This window comes from Sarcophilus harrisii, chromosome 3, assembly GCF_902635505.1.
Source record: "Sarcophilus harrisii chromosome 3, mSarHar1.11, whole genome shotgun sequence".
NCBI lineage: Eukaryota > Metazoa > Chordata > Mammalia > Dasyuromorphia > Dasyuridae > Sarcophilus > Sarcophilus harrisii.
Genome location: NC_045428.1, coordinates 309,010,325 through 309,037,326, shown reverse-complemented (window position 1 = coordinate 309,037,326; position 27,002 = coordinate 309,010,325). Strand labels below are relative to the sequence as shown.

Here is a 27,002-nt window from a genome sequence, read left to right as displayed (position 1 = left end):
TTTATGTACATAGTGGAGGGACATGCTTTTATTCATCAGTCAGGTACTAAGTTTCTTCCTTTGGCAAAGCACTATTTCATGTCCAAAAGGATGGTGATGTAAAGAAATCTAAAAATAATTAAAAGAATTTATGCTCTTATGCAACATTCACCCTAATGTGGTTAGTAGATCTAGAGAGGTTAATTTTAAGATCAAAGGTGGAACAAGGTTGGTACATTTAAAAAGAATTCTACTGTCATACAGGATTGGGGTTTCATTTCCTATTTTATTACTTTCCCGATTGCATTTTGGACATATAAGATTATAATATTACTGATCTAGGGCTGGAGGAAACCTCAGAAGTCATCTAGTTCAACACTTGAATTTTGCAGATGAAGAAATTGACATTTAGAGGTGTAAGTAGTACAGCCAGGAATTGAATTTAGATCTTATGACCCTGAGATAAATTCCCTTTTCGCTGTCCCATGAAGTCTTCAGATCCTGTAGTCTTTTAGGCAGCTTGCAGTGGCCTTCTGGTACTGTTTGTGATTGGTGTTTAGGGCTTGCTAGATAGGGAGTCAGAAGATGTAGATTCAAATGTCAATTCTTCTTCTAAACTTAATTTTTGTGTGATCTTAAGTCATTTAACGTCATTTAATTTATTTTTTATCTACAAAGTAATAGGGTAGGGATAAATTTTTTGTCAGTCCACAAGTATTTATTAAGGTATACATTGTGGCAACCACTACATATACAATTATAAGAAAAAGGTAAGGTAGCTTTTGTCCTCAAGGCAAGAGAACAACTTGCAAAAAGAAGTTGAAAAAAGATAGATAGGAGTCATTCACTTGGGAGCAAGTTAGAGAAGCCTAGATTACATAGCCTGGTGAAAAATGAAGAGATGATGTCCTGTGCACTTTGGTTAAGTGAGAATGTTCTTCATTCATGGAAAACCGTGGAATCAGGGGGAGGGAATGCAAGAGAAGATTTTAGAGTTGAATATAAATCTAAGCTTTGTCTGGTCTTAGTTTATTGCTACCATATCGTTATCTCTAAATTTCTTGCAGGATGCTGTTTCCCCCACTAAATAGAAACTACTTTTTTAAAGGCCTAAACTAACCTAACAACAGTTGAAATGGGATAGATGAGGTTGGAATGGCCTTATATAGAAGTGGCACTGGAAATGTATTTTCCCCTCGTCAATAATATTTTATTTTTCCTAATACATGTAAAGAATAGTTTTCAACATTCATTTTTGCAAGACTTTGTATTCCAAACTTTTCTCCCTTCCTCAAGAAAGCAAGCAATCTGATAGAGGTTAATGAAAATGTCTTTTTTTTTCCTTTAAAATTTTGTTAAATAATATTTTACTTTTCCAAATGCATGCAAAAATAGTTTTCAACATTTACCTTTGCAAACCTTATTTTCTGATTTTTTCTCTCTCCACTTCTGCTTTCCCAAGATAATAAACAATCCAATATAAGTAAAACAATTCTTCTAAATGTATTGTCATGTTGCACAAGTTAAATCAGATCAAAGAGCAAAAAAACAAAAAGAAGCAAAGAAAAAGTGAAAATATTTTGCTTTGCTTCACATTTAGTCACCATAGTTCCCTCTGGATGTGGGTAATACTTTTCATCAGAAGTCTATTAGAATTATCTTGAATTATCTCATTGTTGAAAAGACCTAAGTCCATTACATTTAATCATTACAAAATTTTGTGGTTACTGTATATAACAAAGTACGCACAGAGTTAAGTCTACTTACTTCACTCCGCATCACTTCATATGAGTCTTTCCAGGCTTTTCTGAAATAAGTATGATTGTTATAGAACAATAATATTGCATTACATTTACATACCATTAACTTCATCAACCATTCCCCAACTGATGAGCATCCAATTTCCCATTCTTTGCCACTAAAAAAGCGCTGCTACAAACATTTTTGCATATTTGGGTCCCTTCCCCTCTTTTAGGATCCTTTTTGGATACAGACCTAGTAGAGACACTGCTGAATACCAAGGATGCACAGGGTTGAAAGCCTTTTGGGCATAATGGAACTAAGTCTTTCAAGAATTTTAAGAAGTAGAATTAAATAACATGAACATTTCAAGAATTAGGGACACTGCATAAGCCCAGACATGGGAGATGGATGAGCAAGAAGGCTGGTTTGGCTAGAATTTGTAGTGTATGAAGGGAAGTAATATAAAATTCAATTAGAAAGAAGTTAGAGATAGATTGTAAAGTCCTATTCAATCTGTGCAGATGAAAGGAGCAATAATTGAGATGAAAATGGAATGGGAAGAAGTGGCATGGGCAGGTCCAGATGGTCAGAATTTTTGGTAATGAGGGCTTTAATACCTTGGGCAAATGGGGATATATTTTGTGTCTGTGGCCTGCTGGATATGTATGGAACAGTTGATTTGGGCCATAGGTTATCTTCTTCAGCAAGCACAACTCTGCCCTACACTCTTGTTCAGGTGTTGGTTTGACTATCATCTCTGAATAGACAGAAGAAAGATATTGCTTCTCCAAATTTCAGACTCAAAGCCCTTATTGGTTAATTTGGGAAAGTTGTTTAATTATTTTCCTTTTGTAATTTTCAAGGACAACTCTGTCCTAGTTCCCAGTTTTCATGTAGCATTGTTGCCTTTTCTATAGGAAGAAAGATATGTCTCTTGGATTTGTTTCATATTACTGCTTTTCTCATTTTTCAGTGTCCTAACTAAAATAGTCTCTGAGATCTTACTTACTCTGACATTCTACGTCCCATTTTTGGACATTTTAACATGTTATCCCGATGACTTATAATACTTTGCCATCTCATTTCTGTGTCTGAAAATGCTGAACTAATTCAGATGTCATTTCTATGAATTCTTGGTTTATTTTTTCCAATTTGAAATGTCATACTTGTCCTCAAATTATCTTATATATTTGGCTTGAGTAAATGTTGCATCTTTCAGTAGATATATTTATTCCCATTTTTAGCATGATATTTGTACATAGTAAACTTAATAAATACTTGATTTTCATTTAATTTTGTATTTTTTAACCTAGCTCTTATTAACAAATCTAGGTTTATCATATACATTTTTTCTGTATAGACGTTAATATTCTCTTCCTGGTTTCTTCAGTTTTCTACATTAAACTATCAGTGTTTTTTGTTTTTCTTCACATGATAGACTTCCTTTCCCTTTAGTTCTTTTAGCTCTTTCTCTTGTCTTTTTTCTTTTTACTTTTACATTTTTTAGATATATTGGTTAGAACTACAAATAGCATTATGTAATTTTTTTCCCATGGCTAAAATGATATTTTTGATTTGATTCCAGAATGGTCTTAAAAATGAGTTTAGTTTATATCAGCACTGGGCCACTATAAAAGGAGTTCAAGGCGAAAAAAGAATTATAAAATTCAGTGATCATTTATTATTTACTTTGCTGGCTAGAAATAATTTGAATTAATATTTTATTTTCTAGGGATTCAACTAATGAAACCACTGCTCATTCAGATGCTGGCAGTGAGCTTGAAGAAACAGAGGTCAAAGGGAAAAGAAAAAGGGGTCGTCCTGGCCGGCCTCCAGTATGTATCTTATTCCTTTTTCTTGTCCTTAAAATAATTATTTAATTAAGGCTCAGCATGAGCTAAACCTTAATTCTCTTTGTCTTAGTATCATATCACAGGTTATTTTAAGCCTTGCATTGTCAAAAAAAAAACTTAAGATATGATCAAGGAAAAGTAATGTTAGTGAGGAATGAATGAAGCGTGTTATTTGTCCCAAATATTTTGGTCTTAGTATAGGACAGTGTCAGGACTAATGTTTACTAATATATAAGCTGATTTGGTACCTTGAATGCTGTCTAAGAACCTGCATTTCTAAGACTGATCTGATTTCTAATTAACTTAATTTGGATTGATATCTTTTTGTATGTTGCTATTTGTGGTGTTCGATTTCCTTGGCAGCATTTCCTCAGTACCTGGAACATTTTTGGTTAACCCTCAATCTTAGAGAGTTGAAATGCCATGGACCACAAATTTATCCGAAGACTTGAGGAACGAATTTTTTAGAAACATATGGATATACATGATAGGGTGTTATATGTTATCCTATAAATGGATGTGACTAATAAAACCAAGGCTCAGTAATATGATATCCCACTGTGATGTTACTACATTGTATTTCAGGTTCTTACACTGAAAAATATATTCTTGTGTAATGGGTAGCCTTTTGTGATCCTTAACCCTGTTTAATTTCTCAGTAAAATTGAATGTTCTTGCCTACTGATGTACTTTTTTAGAAACAGATTCTTCTTCAGAAGAACCCATGGTACAATGAATATCTAGCCACTCACAAAGCCATGAAAATGTGAATGTGAGATCTGCCTCTGACACAAATTAGTTTTGTGACCCTAAGTATTTCACTTAATCTAATAATGAAGATGTAAGTCTAATATTATTCCCATGCTCATGTCAGGGCCAGTTTTATACAAATAAATCTCTCTCTTTCTCTCTCTCTCTCTCTCTCTCTCTCTCTCTCTCTCTCTGTGTGTGTGTGTGTGTGTGTGTTTCTCAATCTGTCTGTCTCTGTCTTTTACTCTCTCCACCCTCTCTTTATTCCCCCATCTGTCCCCTTTTCCCTTAGTCCCTTTCCTCACTCTTTAACTTTCCTCTCCTCATCCTCTCCTACAATTAAATACCCTCTTCTGTCTGTAGTATATAGTGCCTGAAGCTATAGATGCTTTCTTACTCCTCTGTCTGTTCTTTTTTGCTATCTGCATTGTAGAACTGTAGAACAATTACAGTATATGCAAAATGATCAAGGAATTTCTATGACCTAATGTTCTTATTTTCTATATGTTCACTGAAATGAAAACTATATTTAGGAAAAACTTTCATTTTATCATTTAGAGTATTTAAATGTTCATTAATAGAGGTACCTGTAAGTCCATGCCTTTCACTGAGGCAATGTGGTATGGTAGAGGGTGGCAGACAAGATTCTACCACTCCCTTCAACACTTATTTGGTTATTTAACCCCAAGTACACAGTCTTTTTTGGCTCATATTTTAACATTGGAAAATTCATTCTGTCATTGATTGAAACCTTTGCTTTGGGAAGTATGGTTTTTTGAGTCTTTCAAGGTATAACTGCTTATGACACTTGTCTTTTTAAAATGTTGGATTCTCCTATTTGGCTTTTCCTTTTTTGACTTAATCTTTTCATATTCCCTTCTCACTTGGTTTTTCTCAATTCTTTACTTTCCTCTTTATCACTCCCTTTTAGAACACATTCTTTTCTTTGTTCCTATCCTTTCTCCACTCTGACCACAAGACCCCATATGAAGCATCACAGTTTAAGAAGCTAGAATCTGCATTTCTTCTTTATTGTCATCATTAGTGATGTTCAAACTTTGTTGATCCTATACCCCATCAATTAAGATTTTTTAACATATACTCCCTTAATATGTATATTCCCTTATTTATAAATGAAACCTATGTCATATTTACTGATACTACATACCTTATAAAAACATACACAAAACTCTGTGTTCTAGAGAGCAAAGGAAAACTATGTTAATCCTGGATAAGTCCCTTCAGTTTTGTTTGCTTTATTATCTTCATCTGTCAAATAAGGGGGTTGTACTAAATGAACCTTAAGTTTCCCTCTATCGCCAAATACATTGTGCTATGATTAAATATGGTTCATTAATTGAGAAGATTCTTTTTGTTTTGGGGGAAAGTATGGAATTTATAGATAATAATTTTTTTTTCCCAATACATGCTGAAGTCAAGCTATATGTACTCAGATTCCTTCTGACTGTTAGTCTTCTTCAACCTTTTCTCTTTACCTAAAGAGGTGTCCCTTCTCTTTTAAGTCAAACCCCCCCTGTAGGTATACTATAGTCCAACAAACTGCCCCTTCATTAACCTCCCTCTCTTTTTCCTAAATTTTTATTTTCAATTTTGAGTTTTCTCCCTACCTCCAGCCCCCTCCCCACCCATTTTAGAAGATAAAGCAAAACCTATTTACAGATAATATTATCCTGATTAAAAAGTTCATAGAATATTGTTTCTGGGCAATTTAATCATTTTATTAATAAAACCATTTGATTATTAATAAAAGGATGGTCATTTTACTCTCTTTTAAACCAAAGACCCCTAGTGGCAGAGTTTATGTACTTTTTAAAGACAAGGTTCCTCAGGGATGCCTATTGGTAAATCAAATGGGAGGTGGGCTATCTTCTGGTAAGTGATAAGGTCACTCAAATCTTGATCAAAGAGACATCAGTTTTGCATCACCTATCTTGTTAATAGGGAGAATCAATATTTAGCAAGATCTATCTGAACAAGCACAATGAACAGAAATATGTCCATTAACCTAAACTTAGAATTTCTTTTACTGTCTGATTAGACCTTGGCCTGGGTGCATCTTTTTGACTTTTATACTCTGATTGATGTCTGAATGAGGAGTTAGAAAAGAATCAAAAAAACCAAAAAAACCCTCCACGTTGGTCCTGTATGTGGTACAAAGACCCTACTCAAAAGACTACTCTGAGACCTCTCAGGAGAAGTGGGTAGTCCTCTCCTGGTAAGTCCAGTAAGAGGAGGCAGATTTTACAGAAGCAAAAGAGTTGGTTATATAGCATAAAACCACAGACCGCTCACTACCCAGTGACCTTAAAACTGATTGGTCTATACATGTGAAGTGATGATGAGCTGGCTAAATTGGCTAGGGAGGGATCCTAGTTGCATATTGGGATTTGCAAAATTTCCTTTCTTCAGGGTCATGTGATTTCTAGAAAATCTAAACTGAGGCCTAAGGTTTCACATACTTTAGCAGATAATTTCTGAGAAACCACATTACTTGCCCCACACAGTCCTAATACAATGATTAATTATTAAATATAAGAGAGAAATACTCATTTCTCACATTGTATAATCATGAAAATCACATTCCTGCATTAGCCTTGCCTCTCCCACCTATCCACCCTTTCTTAAACCCTGCCCCCCACCAAAAAATAAAAAAGGAAAGAAGAAAAGGAAATGAAGAAAATGTGGTTTTTGTATCCTGAGTAAGTCAATTCTCTATCTGAAGGAATTATGCTTCATCATGAATCTTTTAGAGTGGTGGTTAGTCATTTTGTCTATCAAATTACTGTTTTAAAATTTTGATTTTTTTTTTTTTTACATTATTGCTGTTGTATAAATTGCTCTCCTAGTTCTTCTCACTTCACTTTGTATCTCTTCATACAAGTCTTCCTAGGTTTTTCTACAGTCATCTCCATCATCATTTCTTACAGTAGAATATTATTCTATTTGTTGACGTACCAAGACTGTTTAACTATTCCTCAGCTGATGAATATTTTATTAATTTCCCATTCTTCACTCTACAAAAAGAATTGCTATACAACGTTCTTGTACATATAGGTCTTAACTCTTTTTTTTTAAATCTCTTTGGGGATATAGATTTAGTAGTGGTTTTGTTTGGCCAAAGAATATGTATAGGTCCTCTTGATTCCAAGCCCTGTGCTCTATCCACTACACTACCTAGCTGTCCTAAAATATTAGTGATTTGCCCTTTCTTTCCCCAGCTTATTTGTTACAGATAAGGAACTGAATCAAACTTTAAGTGACTTTCTAAGGGCTGGTAAGTGTCTGAGCCCAGATTTGAGCTCAGTAAGCTGGTCTTCCTTAATATCTAAGTCACATATCCATTTTGAGTCTATTTTTGTATGTTGTGTGAAATGTCGGTCATTGCTTAGTTTCTACCAAACTATTTTCTTGTTTTTCCATCAATTTTTTTTTGAGTAATAAATTTGTGATTTCTTTGATTTGCTAAAGTTATTAAGTTACTGTGCTACTTTACTTATAGATCTATTCTAGTGATCAACTTCTCTATTTCTTAACCAGCATCAATTTTTTTTTCACATTTATAGCTTTATAAATATAAAAGAAAGGACTTTATATTTGACCATATTGATAATAGGGTGCCATTGGAATTTATTGTGTGGGCAGAAAACATAGTCAGGCTTGTTATTCAAGAAAAATCACTGGTAAAGGTATGTGGAGGATGGTTTAGAGAGACCAATTAGGAATCTCAGAGATTAGGTGGAAATAACAACAATATATGGCAACTGCTTTGATATATAAGGTGAACAAAAATGAATCTGAATGACTTAAAATATGGTGATAACTTTAACACAACTAGGGAAGTTCATTAGAAAGATGGGTTTGGGGTAATATAGGCTAATGATTTCTTGATGTAAAAAACAACTTTTTTCCTGCCCTAAGTTCAAAGAGGCATTTTGAAAAAATAGGGAAGTTTTTCATTATCATGTTCCCAAAGTGCAGAGGGTAGCTTCTGTGGGTGCTTGCCAGAGCCTAAAGCTGATCTGGGTGCGAAGCAATTAAACATCCTATGCATATATTGACAAATTACCACTCTCTATAACTATTGCTGTAGTTGCCTAGGGTTGAGTTAGAATATAATAGCATGGAGAGACTTGTGCCTACTGCAGCAAGGCAGAATTAGGGAGGTTTTCATATCAGGAAAGATTTAGGAAGAGAGTGAAGTAGGGACTGATGGATTTTAATGGGTGTAGAATAGGTATGACTGGCTGTGTTGAAATCTGGCCCCCAAATCTAAACAGAGGAAGTATTGAATGAGCCTATCTTGAGTTTTTTAATCATATACTCATTGGAGTCATGCTACTGCTTCCATTTTGGAAACACTGATCACAATTGCCACATCCAGTTACTGCTTTATATAAACTATTTATTCTTTATATTATAGTAAGCAGAGTTGTGACCAAGGGAGATCTTAGTCTGCCACTTTAGTAGATTGAAAATTTAAGCCAAATAATAAAGTAACAGGATTCTTGACCCAAGAATCTGATTATCTATTGAGTGTGCTTTGTTCTTGACCCAAGAATCTTCTTATTTATTGAATGTGCTTTGTACATATATACATACCTCTTTGAGGAGAATTCTTTTTATCTTTGGCTAACACCTACCACTGTGTGTGCAATAGAATGAGCACTAATAAATGCTGGTTGATTGATTAGCCTAATTTCTCTATTTTTTTCTAATTTTCATCCAGGTATCCAGAAGTTAGGATTTAAATCTGTTAACGTTGAGGAAATGAGTAACTAACTTTAGTATCTTCTAGTATATGTGTGAAACTATAATAACCCTCTAGATTGCTTCTTGAGTTGTACCTTTTTCCTATACCCAGAAATCTTCCTCTAAATGATTTTTATTTTGAATATCTAAACTGGCTATTTCCCCAACACTTACTTGCTCTTAGCTGTTGCTCTGACTATGTCTAAAAAGTCCTTCTAGTGTCTTCTTTTTCTTCTTCTAAGCCCTTTTATATTTTTAATTCTTTACATATTGTTCTTCTCGTAGCTATTTACTTTATCTTAAAATATTTAAGAGCCTGCTACTAAGCAATGTTGATACAGAGAAAGTCTACGAATGTGTATGTGTGGTTCATCTTTCAGTGGCAGGGATTAGTGAGAATTCCATGTGCTGTAATGTAGAGAGCAGGAAATAACTGCTATATTGAATTTTTAAAATGTCTTATTGATCCCTTTTGTTTTTTCATTGCATTAATTTCAAACCCCGACCCCTCCACATTAAATAACTCTTGTGATAAAACCAGTTAAACAAAAATATTTGATATAGGGACTTCATCTGACCATTACATAATATCAGCTATACCAGAGTCTGTTCTAGTAGAGTTTTCGTAACCCACATTTGGTTTTGTCTTGGTAGATAGTGGAGTGGTTTGCCATTTGCTTCTCCAGCTCAATTTACAAATTGTTTACTAAGCTTGGTTTGTTTCATCCAGACACACATCTAGTCAGTGTCTGAGGCCATTCCAGGCCCAGTATACTGTGCTACGTAGCCTTAGTTTGGCATGCCTTATCTATGAACATAGAATATTTATGCAGTTATGTTTTTTTTTTATTTCCAATAAAGAGTATTTTATAGCTATAGTTGGTCAGCTAGCTACAAGTTTGTTTGTTTTTTTTAAACTAATTATTTTAATGGGATTTCTCTTGTTTTCCTTGTGTTTGGTAGAATTTCATGTAGTAAATACAATTGTTTTTCATTTTTGAGTTGATTTTTTTTTATCCTGCTATTCTTATGAATCTGTTAATCATCTTAATTAGTTTCTTCAGTCATTTATGGGAGACTAAGTATACCATCACATCAGCTACAAATAAAAACAGTACTGCTCCATTTACCTGAAGTTTGTGCTTTAATTTTAAATTAGTTGTCATTTTGTCTCTTTGTTTAATCACTTGTGGGAGAATTTCTAGAAAAATAGCCAATAATAGAGGAGATTTTGATGAAATCTTGATTTACTCATGATTGTCCTAGGGAAGACTATTCTGTTCTTCACTCAAAATGCTGCTGGTTTTTGCTTCAATGTTATATTTTTCATTATTATAAAGAAGGTCTCTATACCAATACTTAAACAGATTTTTTTTTTAAACAAATGCATGCTGCATGTTATCAGAAAGAGGCTTTTCCTCCATCTTTTGAAATAATAATATAATTTTTTTTGTTATCTCCATTATGTGTTCATTGAACTATTGTTATTGTGATCCTAAAACAGTTTAGTCATAGAATTGCTGTATTCTGACTGAAAGGATTTTATTTTCAAGCTTTTACATACAATTTCATTAGTCCTATTTAACTATAGTCCTTTTAATCAACTTTATGATTCCCTGGCTCTGATAATTGGACCATATTTATCAGAAAAAGATTAGTAGAGTACTTTTTTGTCTGATAAATTATTTTTTTAATACGTCTTGCGTTGAATAATGGTGGCTCTTTGCCTATGTGAAGTTGGTGTTATCTGGTTTAAAAACCAGTGATCTTGCTGAGAATCACTTGAGGTAAAACAGAAATATCTATTTCACCTTCCTTTCTTTTGATAGTTCTATTATAATGACTTAATATATGTAGTACCTTCCAAAAGTAGGAAATCAAGACCTACTAATTAGAAGGGAAGGCAGTGAGCTATGAGGGCTGATTAAAATAAAAATGGAGGAAAAAAGTATTCTAACAGAAATTTTGCAGTCTGCAGGTATATTGTGTAGAGTTCATGCAGTATGAAACATTTTGGTGAGCAAGTCTGTGATATCCAGAGTAATGAAGAGGGAATGTTGTTATATAAGAAGCCATGTAATGAAGTTGAAAATTAGATCGCTTAGCTTTTTCAGGAATTTTAGCATAGAAAGGATATAGGTGTTCAGTGATGCTATGGGATTCTCTGATGGAGATTAGAGGACTGTTAATATGTCTGAGATTGTAGCTATAGTATTTTGCATGTGTACTAGTGTCTTGCAATGGAATTATATTAAGTAGAACTTAAAATTGAGTGGCTGATTTATTATATTAGCAGACTTTGTGAGAAGAAGATGGGAAAATTTTTCCCCCTAATATCTGTGACTCAAGAGAAATGAGACTGCATTTCTTTGGTGACAATCATTTTGTATAACAGTATTATTGGGCTAAGTTCCCTAAAGGTAACTTACTTTATTTTTTAAAAAATATTCATTCAAATGTATAGTTCTCCTATACATAAGTATTTCTTAATGTCTTTATTTGTAGAGCTGACCTGGAGTCTTGAAAGCCATACCAGTTTTCTATCTGCTAGGTTTGACAGGTTCTACAAATTTGTTGAACCTTTTAATTTAGGTACAAAATAACTAAATGTGTCTGCTATCTAAGAACAAGTGTAGTTTAGTATATAAAGGATCATCTATAGAGATTGTGCTAATTTTTTTAACCATGGTAACCAGGGAAATAGACTTTTTAAAAAGTTGTACTTCTCATTTTCCTTCTTTATAGCTGCATAAAATAAAAATTGTCTCATTATGCTTATTGTTGTCATATGTCAATTATGGTCAGCTGGAATGTTAATTCCTTGATTACAACTCTCAGATTCTCTTTTATCCCCAACAGCTTGTTAAACACATAAAAGACACTAAATAACTAGTTAATTCTTTTATTGATGGACATTTTTCGTGCCCAATTGCTGTATCAATTTGAAGTACAGTTGTATTTCATTTTGATTGGTCTTTTTTTCTCTTCAGTCTACAAATAAGAAACCTCGGAAGTCTCCTGGAGAGAAGAGCCGTTCTGAAGCTGGAATTAGGGGAGCTGGCCGTGGAAGAGCTAATGGCCATCCTCAACAGAATGGAGAAGGGGAGCCTGTCACATTATTTGAAGTAGTAAAACTGGGGAAAAGTGCAATGCAGGTAAATATATTTGCATAATATAATAGATTTACTTTATTGGTGTAAGTGTATTAATTAGTTGGGAAGTACATGTTGGATTAGTGACATTGGACCTGTTAAAAATATAAAAATGCATTATGTTTACATGGTATTTCTAAACTGTGTATTTATATTTTTATTAAATAATAAACTGAAATAGAAGATAATTTATTTAATTCTTTGTTAACTTCTTTAGGAAAAAAATTTTTTTAATGTTAGCTTTAGATAAAGTGTCCAGCCCAGAGCTTTTATATAGTAGTTATTGATTAAATAGTGTTCACTGATTGATGGATTGAATTCTATTTTCTGAATTGTTAAAAATCAGATGTTGTTTTGAAGTCAGGAAATACTTCTTGTAGTAGGAAACTTTCTATTGAAATAATTGTTTTTTTCAGCAGCTATTCTTTGGTAATGGATTGAGGTCTATTCTCATTCTGTCAAAAAATTCTTTTTAGGAAAAAATTTCTACAATTAGTTGGATTTTTAAATTTGAAGACATTTTCATAAGGACTGGTACCACATATTATCTGAACTGTATCTATTTCCCAGCATCTAGCACAGTATTCTGCACATAGGCATTGATTACATACTGAGTGAATGAATATTAAGTTGCAGAAACAATAAATTCTTAGTTATCCAAAATAGAGCATATGAATACCATAAGAGAATTTTTTAATTCTAGAGTTAGAAAGGACTTTAGAAGTTATCTTAATCATCACTCTTCATTTATTATGGAAATATTAATAGTTTGTTTAAATTTTTGTCATTAAGACAAATGGGAGTGAATGGAATAAAAAAAAAAGTAATCAAAATTATTCTCCTCTGCTATCCTCATCTGCAAACTTATTTTTATTTTTTCATTAAAGGAATATTACTTCTTCTATATCAAAATTACTTTCTGACCTAGTATAACCTTGGACAACCCTCTCATCACTTGGCAAGTCAGTCAGATATGTGTTGAATTAATAAGGCACTTTTGGTCTTCCTGTGTCATTTAATTTATATTTGTTTAGCTTGTGAAATTATTTAGTATTGATGTAATTTCAGTTCACTTCCCTTTTTGATTTTCAGTAACTTGTTTAAATAGTTCAAGGTTAAATCTTGAATTGTAAGCCACACCTTTTGCTCACTGGTTGTTTTGTTTCTTTGTTTGTTTGTTTGGTTTATTATATATTTTGGGCTTAGTATTATGAAATCAGTGTTTTGGTTGTACATTGACAGCAATATTCTCATCTCAATAATAAATTACTTTCTTTTTATTAAAACAAATCAACATAATTATTTGTGGTTTTTGTTATGTTTAGCATATTTTTCCAGTACCTTTGCCATTTATTCTTTTCAATCTCATCCAACTCTTTGTGACCCCATTTAAGTGTTTTTGTATTTGTATTTGTTTTTTTTTGTTTTTTTTTGATAAAGGTGATAGAGTGGTTTGTTTTTTTTTCTCATGTCATTTTACAGATGAGGAAACTGAGGCAAATAGTGTTAAGTGACTTGTTGAGGTTCACACACCTAGTAGGCATCTGAGGTCAAATTTGAACTCAAGGCTTTTTAACTCCAGGCATGGCACTCTTATCTGCTGCACAATGTACCTGCCTCATCCACTACCAACCAGTTCAGTTCCATTTGAAGAAACTTTTTCTCCAACCTTACTTTTTCATTCCTTTCCATTGAAGTCACTAAATATTCTAAGAGTGTAGATTTTATTTGGATGGTCTTAACAACTTCTACAAATTGTTTCCCTTCCATTTCTATCTCAACAAATGTGTTGTTACTAGACTTTTATTTCTTTTTTTTGCAAATATTTATCCATTACACAAAAGTAGGTGGTGATCAAATTGATTTATGAATAATGCTTCTTTTAGCCTCTGGGTGTATAATAAAACCTATTCCATCAACTACATTATTTTCCTTTCTAAGTAGAAGTAGTTTCTCTATGCTATCTTTACATATATCTTTTGCCTTTTTTTTTCTTTCTTGTTTCACTTTTAGTGAGAATAATCAGATATAATATGCCTTTTCTAGCATTGTCCCTTTTTTGTGATCTTTGTACAAGGTTCTCATAGTTAGCGCACCAATAGTCAAACTGAAATTCTTGGCAGAACGTTATCATCCTCTGATGCTCTGTTTCCTGATGTTCTGTCTCCTTCACTGCAGAATCTGATTGAAGAGTGCTGCATATTAAAAAATTTTTTTTTGTTTTGTTTCTATATTGCTTTTACTTACTATTTTGCTGAATTTATTTTTTCTTAATACTTTGTTGAATTTATTATAGTTTTTTAAAAAAATTTTCTTTGTATGTTAGGATGTTGACTTTTTTCTTTTTTTAATAGCTTTTTATTTTTTCAATACATATTCACCTATTCAATACATATTCAAAACATATTCACCTTTGCAAAACCTTGCATTGAAAACTTTTCTCCCTCCTTTCCATAGATAGCAAGGAATACAAAATAGGTTAAACAGGTGCAATTATTCCAAAGATATTTGTATGATGTACAAGAAAAATTAAATGAAAATGGGAGGGAGAGAGGGAGGAAGGCAAGAAAGGGGGAGGGGGAGATAAAATAAACAACAACAACACCAAGTAAACAAACCACAGCAACCAAAAAAAAAGGTGAAGATACTATGCTTTTATTCACATTCAGTTTCCATAGATTTCTTTCTGGATGAGGGGTGGCTTTTTCCATTAAGAGTCTTTTACAATTGCCTTGAGTCACCTCATTATTGAAAAAAAGTTGATATCATGTGATGTTGTTCTTGCTGTGTTCAGTGTTCTCTTGATTGTACTTACTTCTGATAGCATTAGTTCATGTAAGACTGTCTAGGCTGTCTAGACCAAATTAGCCTGCTCATCATTTCTTATAGAATAATAATATTCCATTATATTCATGTACCACAATTTACTCAGCCATTCCCTAACTGATGGACATCTACTCAATTTCTAGTTCTTTGCCACTACAAAAAGGGCTGCTACAAACATTTTTGTGCATGTGGGTCCTTTTCCCTTTTTTATGATCTCCTTGGGATACAGGTCTAGCAGAGACACTGTTGGATCAAAGAGTATGCACAGTTTGATAGCCCTTTGGGCTTAGTTTCAAATTACTCTCCAGAATGGTTGGATCATTTTACAACTCCTGCAATAATGCATTAATAGTCCCAGCTTTCTGCATCTCCTCCAACATTTATCATTATCTTTTCCTTTTGTTTTATCTAATCTAAGAGGTTTGAAGTGGTACCTCAGCATTGTCTTAATTTGCATTTCTCTACTCAGTAGTGATTTAGAGCACTTTTTTTCATATGACTAGAAATGACTTTAATTTCTTCATCTGAAAATTGCTTGTTCATATCCTTTGACCATTTACTAATTGAGAAATGGCTTGTTTTCTTTTAAATTTGAGTCAGTTCTTTGTACATTTTAAAAATTAGGCCTTTATCAGAAACACTGTATATAAAAATGTTTTCCTAGCTTTCTGCTTCTCTTCCAATCTTGCAAGGCTACTTTAGTTTCAATTTAATCAAAATTATCCATTTTGCATTTCATAATTTTCTCTAGTTCTTCTTTGGGCATAAATTCCCTTCTCCTCCACAGATTTGAAGTAGATTGTTCCTTGTTCTCCTAATTTATTTATAGTTTCATCTTTATGTTTAAATCATGAACCCATTTCCACCGTATTTTGGCATAAGGTATTAGATATGGTCATTACCTAGTTCTTATCATATTATTTTCCACTTTTCCCAGTAATTTTTGTCAGCTAGTTTGATTGGTATGGCACTGAATAAGTACATTAATGTAGGTAGGGTTGTCATTTTTATTATATTAGCTTAATCTTTCCCATGAGTATTTGATATTCTTTCCAGTTTTTAGATCTAATTTTATTTGTGTGAAAAGTGTTTTGTAATTGTGTTCATATAGTTCCTGAATTTGTCTTGACAGGTAGACGCTCAAATATTTTATATTATCCACAGTTATTTTAAATGATATTTCTCTTTCTATATCTTTCTGCTAGACTTTATTGGTAACATACAGAAATGCTGGTGACTGGGATTATTTTATATCCTGCAACTTTGCTAAAGTTGTAAATTGTTTCTAGTAGTTTTTTAGTTGATTCTCTAGGACTCTCTAAATCTAACAGCATATCATCTGCAAAGAGTGATAGTTTTGTTTCCAAATTATCTTTTCTAATTCTTTCAATTTCTTTTTTCTTCTCGTTGCTAAAGCTAATATTTTTAATACAATGTTGAATAGTAGTGATAATAATGGGCAACCTTGTTTCATACCTTATCTTATTGGGAATGTTATTAGATTATCCCTATTATAATTTTTGCTGGTGATTTTAGATAGATAGATACTACTTGTCATTTTAAGAAAATTCCATTTGTTCCTGGTGTTTAGTGTTTTTAAAAGGAATGGATATTGTATTTTGCCAAATGCTTTTTCTGCATCTATTGAATTTATCTAGTTTTGACAGAATATGGTTGAGAATCCCCCCGAGAATAGTTTTGATGTCTAATTCTTCTTGCAGCTCTCTTAATTTCTTCACTTGTAAATTTGGATCTTATACCACATGGTTCATACTTCATTGTCTATAGTATCCTTCAGCATGATATAGTTTCCTTCCTTATCTCTTTTAATTAGATCTGGTTTTGCTTTTGTTTGATTTGAGATCAGGATTGCTATCACTACTTTTTTTTCCCCTTCAACTCCAACTTTTTATCTTTACTCTGTATGTATTTCTCGTTTTCAGATGTGTTTCTTGTAAACAACATATTTTAGGATTCTGACTTTTAATGCATTTGCTGTCCACTTCTGTTTTATGGGAGAGTTCATCTCATTCACATTCACAGTTAAAATTACTCTGCATTTTCAGCCATCCTATTTATTCAAGTTATACTTTTCTCTTTTTTTCCCCCTTTCTCTCCTCACCAGTGTTTTGCTTCTGACCAATCTGTCTCCCCATTCTAACCCCTATGAGCCCCCTCCCCCTTTTCATGCCTTTTCCCTTCGGCTTTAGCACTCTCTTCTATTATCTTCCCCTTTTCTTTTCCTTTTCTCCTCCTACATTCCTAAAGGGTTAACAAAGTATGTTATTCCCTTTGCAGCCAGTTTGATAAGATTGTCTCAAATAATGCTTAAAATATTCACTTGAAAAATAGAAGACTCTAATTTTTATTTTTAAAACAAAAGTAAAAGTCTTTACTTTGTAGTTATCTTAAATAGAATTTCTCTAACTCTTCTGGCTGGATTTTCTTGGCATTGCATTGAAATGCTAATTTATATTTTCTTACTTTCATAACTGTCCGTGTGCAGTAAGTTCCAGACAAATTGGACTAATGGCCACTTCAATAATTCTTTTTTTTTTTTCCCCTCTAATTTAATGTCCTACACTGTTCCAATTCAGTGCTTTTGCTGAACTAATTTTACTTTCTCTCTTGGATCTATGTTGACTGAAAGTCTATTCATCCTTTAAATACAAATTCAAATGCCATACTTATAATGAAGTCTTTCCTAATCCTCTCAGACTGGTACTTGATTTGCATCTTTTTGTTAGAATAATCTTAAGTCATTTTTTTCTTTTGGCTGACTTTCATACAGCTTACTAACTTTTGTTAACTTTATGTTATATATATGATATTTCTTATTTAATTTAGTATTGCCTGTGTGGTCTTCTGTATATAATAGGAGATTAATAAATATTTGTTGAACTAATTAGCACCTATGATCATGCCACTATTGAAGGAATTAGATAGAATCCATTTAAGAGAAAGGATGTGTATGTAAGTGATAAACTTAGTGCCCTAATATTGATTGCTGCCATCGGAATATTCTGTACAAAAATAAATGCTTTTAGAAGTCAGTAGTTCCATTGCTAATATTCTTCAGTTATATTTGTGTCTCTGGTAATTGGCTGAATGTTATTGTGGAATTTTAAGACGTGGTGTTTTGGGTTATCATGTGTAAATGTCTGTTATGAATTGTTGTTGTAAATAATATTTATGCTTCACCTGTGTGAGCAATGAATACATTTAAACAAAAGTGAACTATTGAGGGTGTTTTGGTTTGTTTTGAGTTTTTTGTTCTGATCTTTCAATTTATGGTATCCTTGTTAATTTTCTTTAACATTCTTTGTCAAAAAGTTATGTTTAAATTCCCAGTTGGGATAGATTTTTTTTTTAATTTAGTTAAGATATCCTTGATGTTTTTTAGGTTAAAGAAAAGTTGGAATTATGAACTTTTCTTGAAGCAATATGTGATATGAAACTAAGATAAAGTTTGTGTGTAATTTTTCTCCCATCACAGAAAAACTTTAATCTGAGCTTTTTAGCAATAGGGTTAGACTGATAGATATTCTCTTGGCTATTTATTATTTAGAATTTTTTAAAATGCTTGCTCACCACCAATTGATGGAGCTATATGCTAGGCTTCATCCTGGTGGTGTAGGTATCAGGAGAAATGTGGAGAACAGCAGTCTAAAGTAGCTAAAAGCTGAGCAATCATTTCCTTAATATATAAAAAATGGCAGCTAATAGTTTTCCTAATTATCTTATGTATATCTATTTCTATGAAAGTCAACATAATCTTTATTCTCATTTCTTCTTTCCCTAAAGAAGTTTGATAAGACTAAAAATCAAATAAAACACAGACTAAAAATAATGTAAACAAAAATTGAGAATTCAGCTGACTATGATGGTTTTTTGGTTTATGGGAAATTGTTCATAGATTGATAAATTAATAAACATTCATTTTTATACAATATAATATAATAGGTATTCTAAAGCTTTACTAACTTCAACTAAGAAGCAAACCAGTTCTTCAGTCACAAACATGGCACTATCAGTTTTTCTGATTACCCAATCGAGCCACTAAATGATGTTGATTTTTAAAAATATTTCTCATAATGGCTATTAAATTGATTATCATTATACTTGAGAAAACAGGGGAAAAGAGAAGAAGGAAAATTGATTTTGTTCATTTTGCTCATTGTTTTCTTAATTTAGTAAAATTTCATGATGTATTAAGACAGATAATTAAAGTTGCTTTTTTATTATTGCTTGCTCATATCATGGCACGCTATGACATTGCCCGTATAAAGTTTCTTCTCCTATTCCTATTACTGTGATCAGTACCAATTCATTTCTTGATGTCTTTCAATTTTTAAAGTACACAAAAGCTTAAGAAGTTATTTTTAAAAAATCATAATGATTTTAAAATTATAATTTTGACTTAATGATTGCTATTTGAAAATATTTAAATTTTTTTTTTGTTCATCATTTTACAAACATTGCATTTGATCTCACAACAATCTTGGCAGGTTGATGCTAGTATGATTTCCTTTTTACAAAAGTTGAAAAATCTGAAGCTTAGTGACTTGCCCAGGGTCTCATAGCTAATATGTTAATCTGTATTTTATTAACTCAGGCCTTTCTAACTCCAGGCTTAGCAGTCTTGCCTACTATACCATTTTCTGCTTCAATGAATAAAATATTTTTTGTATTGTGGTAATAAAACTGATTTTGAAATTGATCTTAAGTTTTAATATATTTCAATTCTTTGTTTTCTGTTATGACAATTTTCATGTTTCATACATACCTGTAGCATATGATTTATGATAAAGAATTTTTATTTATGATAAAGAATTTTTATGAAGCATTGTCTTCATAATAATACTACTGTATGAAGGGAGGTATGCCAGTACTTTTACCTATGGAAAAAATCAGAAAGTTTGAATGACTTGATCAGATCCACATTGATGCCTGGTGTTAAAGGTCACCTGACTTCAGGTTCAACACACTTTTCATTATATATTAGTTGGCCTCTTCTCCTTGATTGTTACTGAATTTCCTCTCTGAAGGTATTTGATTGACCTCTATTTTGAACTGTTAATATAGGAAATGTATCATTTGAATAATTTTCAAATTATTGGCAATCTCTTAATTTCCAAATTGAGGTTCTTTTTTTGAGTCCTTCTCCTTGATGTCTCTATAACTTTTGACTTTATTGACTGCATTCTCTTACAGGTTATTTTATTCTCTCAATTCTGTCCTCCTGACACTGTCTTCTATTGGTACTCTACCTGTTTGAACTGTCCTTTTCACTTCTCATCATTCATGTCTGTTCTTCAGCAAGTATTTATTAAGAATACTTGTTGTATTATGTGTCCGGTGCTGTAGTAGGTACTGGGGAATACAATTGCCAATAGTAGAATAATCCCTGTTCCCAAGAAATGTGGAATGCTCTCTCTCCTTCTGGCTTCCTTTTAGCCTTTCCCAGTCTCTTAATCTACAATGTTCCTTCTCTTAATTTTTTACCTTTTCCCGTATATATAACTCATTTATACATGTTTATTTGTTTACCTCAACCTTTAAGAATATGAGCTTCTTGAAGGAAAAAAAACATTGTTTTGTTTTTCTTTGTAGCCTGGGAACTTAAAAAATGCTTATTGACTAACTTCCATAAAGGAATTTAGAAAAGGGAAAGGTTTTAAGGAGAAAGATGGTGTGTTGGGTTTTAAACATATTGAGTTTAGAATATTTGAACATTTGAAATGTTCTGTAGATCACTTTTGATCAGAGGGCTTATTTAAGTCATTGGGACCTGAAGAGGATGCCAAAAACAATATGTAAAAGGAAATTTCTTTGGCATCTTTTCATTAAATTAAAAGAGTTCTCAAATGTTTCTGTTGTTTTTCTTTCTAATGTTGTTCTTATGTAATTTTTCTATCTCTGCTCATTTCATTCTAAACCAGTTCATACAGATTTTCTCTGAAACCATATATTTTGTGATGTCTGATAATATAATATTCTATTATATTACATTTATGTACCGTAATTTGTTTAGTCATTCCTTAGTAGATAAGTTCTCTCTTATTTTCCAATTATTTGCTATTTAAAAAAAAATGTGGTGTGTTTTGCTTTTCCTCTTCTGGATTTTTTAATCTCAGGGGTATGGAGCTAAAAGTTGTGTCAATGGTTTAAAGGGCATTTAGTGACTTGGAGGAAGAATTTCTACAAATGGAGTCCTTAGGTCATTCAAGTCTGAGCGCTGCTTTGGTTCTTTTTCTTACTACATATATGGACATGAATCATTTAATTAGGTTTTGCTCTGACTTTAGGTTAACTAGTGTTTTGTCCCAGATGGAAATTCTGAATTTCTTGATGCTGTGTGCTGCTCTGGTCTGTCTCCTGTAGGACCAGACTATTTTCTCCACTTTGTTTTCTATTTATTTTAGTTTGTCTACACTCAATAGTTCAATAGAAATTTGATGGTTTATGGATTTTAAAAAAATATCCTCTTATTGAATGGGAAGTTACTACTCATTTTCTTTGATTTTCTATGTCATTATACCTTTTGTTATATTTTTAGAACTTTTTTTGGAGTGTTTTTAAGGAACTTCTCTTGATCCTAAAATTCTGCCATCTTCTCATAATTTTTCATTCTACTAACTAATAATTTTGTATTTGTCTCATTCCTCTTTGATGAAACACTGAGTGATAGAGTAAGGAAAACAATGGTCTTAAAGTAGGACTTGCACTTAGCAGTATTGTTCCAAACAGTTCCCTTAGCTCCTCTGTGCCTTAGTTTCTTTATCTGTAAAGTATGAGAAATATTTATTAGTATTTTGAAAACCAACAGTTCCGTACCCACAAAAAACAAAGAGATAAATTAGATATGTTGCTTCTATCTCACCATCAAGCTTGAGACTTATTGTTGTATGTATAACTACATCACAAGTAATCAGTTCTATTCTGAAATAGAAAATGATTCACGACATTGCTAAGTACCCTAAGCTTGTATAGTTTTAAACTATGATAAACAGAGGTAGCTAAGAGTAATCAATTCCCAGGTAGCTTCAAATGATGAAAATGATGAACTCTTATGACATAAGAGTTCACGGATTATTTTTGTGGTTGTTGACAGCAGTGAAGAAATTTTCAGACATTTTGACTTTTTTTTCCTTTTGTGGAAGGGACATGACTAAAAATTTATAATTAAATAGATGATTAAGGGACCTATATTTGGATTGAGGGAGGAAAATAAAGAAGGATAACATTTGGGAAATTTTTTAGCATTTATAATGATTGCCAAATATTCCCTGACATTAACTAATCATTTAAATCAATACTCTTTGATGCTATATAGAACAAATCATAGAGAGCTATGACTAACATTAGAAACTACATGACATTCAAAGTGCAATGAAAAGATTTATGACTTGTATACAAAGTTTTCATCTTATTACTAGCACTAACTAACACATGCAAGGATTTTTTCTCTATTGCTACCTTTTTTGACCTTGGGCAAGTAGTTAAATGTCTCTTGAGCTTCAATTTAAAATTAAAATATTTGAATAGATTATCTTTGTCTCTTCCAGTTCTGCTTCAAGAAGTTATTGTCTTATGCTTCAGAAATAACATTACAAAGTTAAGTGGGCTGATAATGTACTAAAAGCATGAGGCAACAAATTGATGCACTGGTATTTATGAGGTATTAAAAATTAGAGAAGTCTTCTGTGTGTTTGGTCCTCTGTACGAGTGTGGATGGGTTATATTCTGCCTCAGTATATAGGATGTCCCCTAAAAGCCTTCTTGCTTTTAGGAACCTCAGAAAAGTTGGGGACAAAAAAACCACTTCTAAAAGGTTCATACAGTTTGGTTTATTACTGAAAAATTTTAAACATTAAAAATGTTTCAGACACATTTGATTCTTATTTCAATTATTATTTATTTTTGAATATTTGCTGCCTTCTGCTGCTATCCTAATATTTAACAAGTGAAATATGTAATCTTTCACCCTAAGATTTTTTTCCTCCCAGAGGATTGAATTCTGCCAATAATGTATAACTGGACTATAAAATCAAGTTTTCTTAAAACTCTGTAGGGTTCCTTCCACTGTTATTAATTAATATGTTTTTGGCTATTATGCAAAAAGCTAATGCTATTGCAGCCATTGGTATCCTACTTTTCATAAGTGTACACAATCTACTATTTCTAATATAAGGAGATCACTGATAAACATTTTTGGAGCATCTGTTATGGGGAAAAAACAGTGTTCAAGAAGTGGTATTTTGGGTGGAAAACATTCACCCCCAAGTAACTCCCATCAATTATATATCCCATAAGTTGTTTGAGCCATTATAAGTATAATCCACTGTAACTTTAGTCACTTAATGCTTGTGCCATATAAACATCAGATTTGTGAAAGAATTCTGGCACTTCAAATTATCAGCAATAATAACATTCAAGAAAAATAGGAAGCCTACTGATATTTTCAACAGCATACATGGTCCTATTTTACTTCCATTATTTATTCTGGTGCAAAAAAAAAAATCTGACTGATAATAGTATTATTAAACTAAATTAGATTATTAATATTTTTACAGTAACTTTCCTTAAATTCTCTTTTCATAATTTTAACAGAAGCATCATTACCTCTTGAATAAAATCCACTCTTGTTTAGTCAGCCATTCAAGATTATACTGTATACTGTGCCTTTCTTCAAAACTATCCCTTAATATTTCCTATGTTTATCTTTTGCTTCAAAAATACTAAGTCACTGTTCCCCAGACTATTTCCATATTTTTATGGTTTTATTTAGAATGCAACATTCCTTTGTGATTTTGGACATCAATTATTGATCTATAAAATAAAGGGAATAGACAACATGACCTCTAAGGTCCTTTCCAGTTTTAAATCCATAATCTAATAATGCCTACATCTTTCTCCTTACCTATCCTTTAAGACTTAGATCAAATTCTCCTCCTAACATAAAGCTTTCCTGCAAAACCCAGCCTGATGTACTCTTTCTTCTCTGAAGTGCTATAGCTATTTTTGTCTGTCCTGTTGAATTGAATTTGTGTCTTTATTTTCTCTACTGCCTCTAGCATAGTACCTCTCACATAAGTTCTCATCCTATATTTGAAGAAATTCCTGAGGGAGAAATTATAGAACAAGTAAAAGCAGTCAACCAAAGGATTGAGCCTGGAAATTCACTATTAAAAGTAATGAGAATGAAGTGATTAAAAACAGAAAAAATGAAAATAAAAGAGAAGATGGCAGTACCAAGATCATATAGTATACAATATAGTATATTCTGTGGGAGGCAAATTCATATTATGGGCATCATTGAGATCAGTGGGATTAGGTGCATGATTGGAAATATGACTTTTTCATATTATTCAAATGAAGTAGTACATAAAAGGAATAGAAAATAGCATTGTTTATTACAGTGGTGTTATCTGGATGTTTCCTTGAACATTATTTGTTCCAGATACAGTAACTTATAACTTTGATAATTTCATTCATTAAAACTTAGCAAGGAAAAAGGGTAAAACTGATTTTTTAAAAAAACTTATGAGAAAGTACTGATTGCTGAATTACAAAGTTTAGAAACTGGAAGGTAGTGGTCGTTCTGTCTTTAAAATTTTGTGAAAAAAGGGGAATTCTGAATATACTCTGACATGTAATAGTAATAGCTGTGTGTGTGTGTGTGTGTGTGTGCATATAAGATTTGTGAACCACTTTAAATGTGTTAATTTTAATTCTCCACATAAACTTGTTTGATAGGTGCCATTATTATCCCTTTTTACAAAGTAGAAAACTGGGTTAAAGAGATTGTGACTTGCCCAGCATGTGTAGTTTGTAATTATCTGAGGCAGAATTGAAACTCAGGCTTTCTTGAGTCCTAGTTTACCACTATGCTACTTGCCTAATAATCGTATATGCTCTAACTTTGAGGAGATGGACTTAGTGGTTTGTCTTGTGATAACATTGTTATAGGGCACTCTCTGATGTAGAAACACTCCAGCAATGAAAGTCAACTTCTGTTGTGTATGTTACAGTTTTAGAGCTGTCTAGAGAACTAAGAAGGCAAATAAATGATTTGCCCAGAATCATACAGTTAGGGTGTTAAAACATAGAATCGCCCTTTCTGGCTTAAAGACCTACCCTCTGTTCACTATGCACAACTACCTTAAGGAAAGGAGATTTCAGAAGGGTAAAAGGAAAAATAAGTGGATCCAGTGTTTCACATAAAATTCTACAGGGTATATTGGACCAGGTTTGATGGTGCTTAGGAATGAAATTCTAACATAAAAATATGTTATTCCAATCAGAAAGAAAAGTGCTGCTTTCTGGCTTGGCTTTACAGTAACTATCAGCAGTTATGTGAAAGGAACAGAAGTGGAAGAAATGAAAATTCCAAGTCTTCCCTCTTCCTTCACACATTTCAGTAGGGAACAGAGCATATAATGTCTCTGTTTTTCAAAAAGATGCAAAAGTTGAATCAGCAAATAAAAGACCAAGAATTGGGATATGGATTAAGGACTGATGAATTCAATATTATGGTGAACATCCAGATTAGAAAATTTCCGCTATCAATATAGTTCCAAATCTGCTCTGCAGTGTATAGTCTTAAAGAATTGCTTAGAAACCTGAGGGAGAAGTTAAGTTATTAAATGGGTTATCCCCCTCTTAGCTTTACTATATGTGATGACAAGAGATCAATTCTTAATTATTTTTCCTCAGCATGGATAATTATATTATCCATATAATAGTTGTTTAATAACTAATTGTTGAATGGATACCACATTAAAAATGTAAAAATCTATTTACCCAAATAGTGTATCAGTCTATATTAAATCTAGTTTTTAGATTTAGCTCTTCCTTCCATTGTGTTTCTGTGTCATTTTAGAGTAAGTCAGTTTCCTAGGGACTTTTAGTTTCTTTATTTTGAAAGGATTTACATATATGATCTCAAGTGTTCTTTATTTAAAATTCTGAAGTTCAGTTAAATCAGAGTACTTTTCCCAATGTATTGGATGTAAATGTGGTATTAAAGCATGTAGAACTTAAGTTACAGAACAGAAGCTCCTTTGGCCATTTAGAATATTCTGTTTCAGCTAAGACACACTGTATAATCTAAGACTTTCTTAATTGTTTCATGATTACTTGTATATAAGATTCATTGATTTATAGTTTATGGTTGATATACCCAGCAATTGATATACCAATTTTTTTGGTTGGTTCTGTCATCACATCTGGATTTATCCTTTTCTAAATAAATCCTTACATAAGAATAAACATTCAACATATTATTAGAAGTATGATTTATTTACAAAGGAACAGCTTAAACTTAGGAAGAATGATGAAAAATTTAAGTCTTGACTAAGAATAAAGCTATATTAAATATCCTCATGCCACATGGTATAATCTTTGTTAATTTATATTTTTTATAATTTTTAGAGAGATGAATTTGTTGGTAAATTATCTTGGATTTGTCCATATTAAAAAGTGAAAAATTTTTAGAAAACAATTACAATTCTTTCCTCTAAAAACAGATTGGCCTAAGAATGCTTCTACTTAACACTTAAATTTTTGGCAGAATACTTCTTCTCTTGTATAAATATGTTTATACATATTGGATTTAACATATTTTAACGTTTAACATATATTGAATTGCTTGCCATCTAGGGGAGGGAATGGGGGAAAGGAGGAGAAAATCTGAAACTCAAGGCTATGCAAGAGTCAGTGTTGTCAAATTATCCATGCATATGGTTTGAAAATAAAAGGCTTTATTTAAAAAAAAAGAAAAAGAAAAACCCATGATTTTAACTAAAAGATTTTGTTTCTGCTAAGATTTTAAACTCTGTGAAATCAAATTGTCTGTTTTTTTCTTCTGCAATTTTTTTTGTTTCCCTATTCACAGTTGTTTAAAAAAATGACCATTTTTTCTATC

The 27,002-nt window shown here is 32.1% G+C and overlaps 1 protein-coding gene across 2 annotated transcripts in view; it reads left to right on the top strand.

Annotated features, from left to right (window-relative positions):
- Positions 1-27,002, top strand: part of STAG1 (stromal antigen 1) — a 202,059-nt gene that overhangs the window by 13,758 nt on the left and 161,299 nt on the right. The window contains exons 2-3 of one of the 2 annotated variants that reach the window (XM_031959783.1): positions 3,455-3,557; positions 12,086-12,250. In XM_031959783.1, coding sequence (XP_031815643.1) covers positions 3,455-3,557; positions 12,086-12,250 — 268 coding nt within the window. Of the gene's footprint in view, positions 1-3,454; positions 3,558-12,085; positions 12,251-27,002 lie in introns of those variants that run through there. The other variant, XM_031959784.1, reaches the window with a different exon arrangement.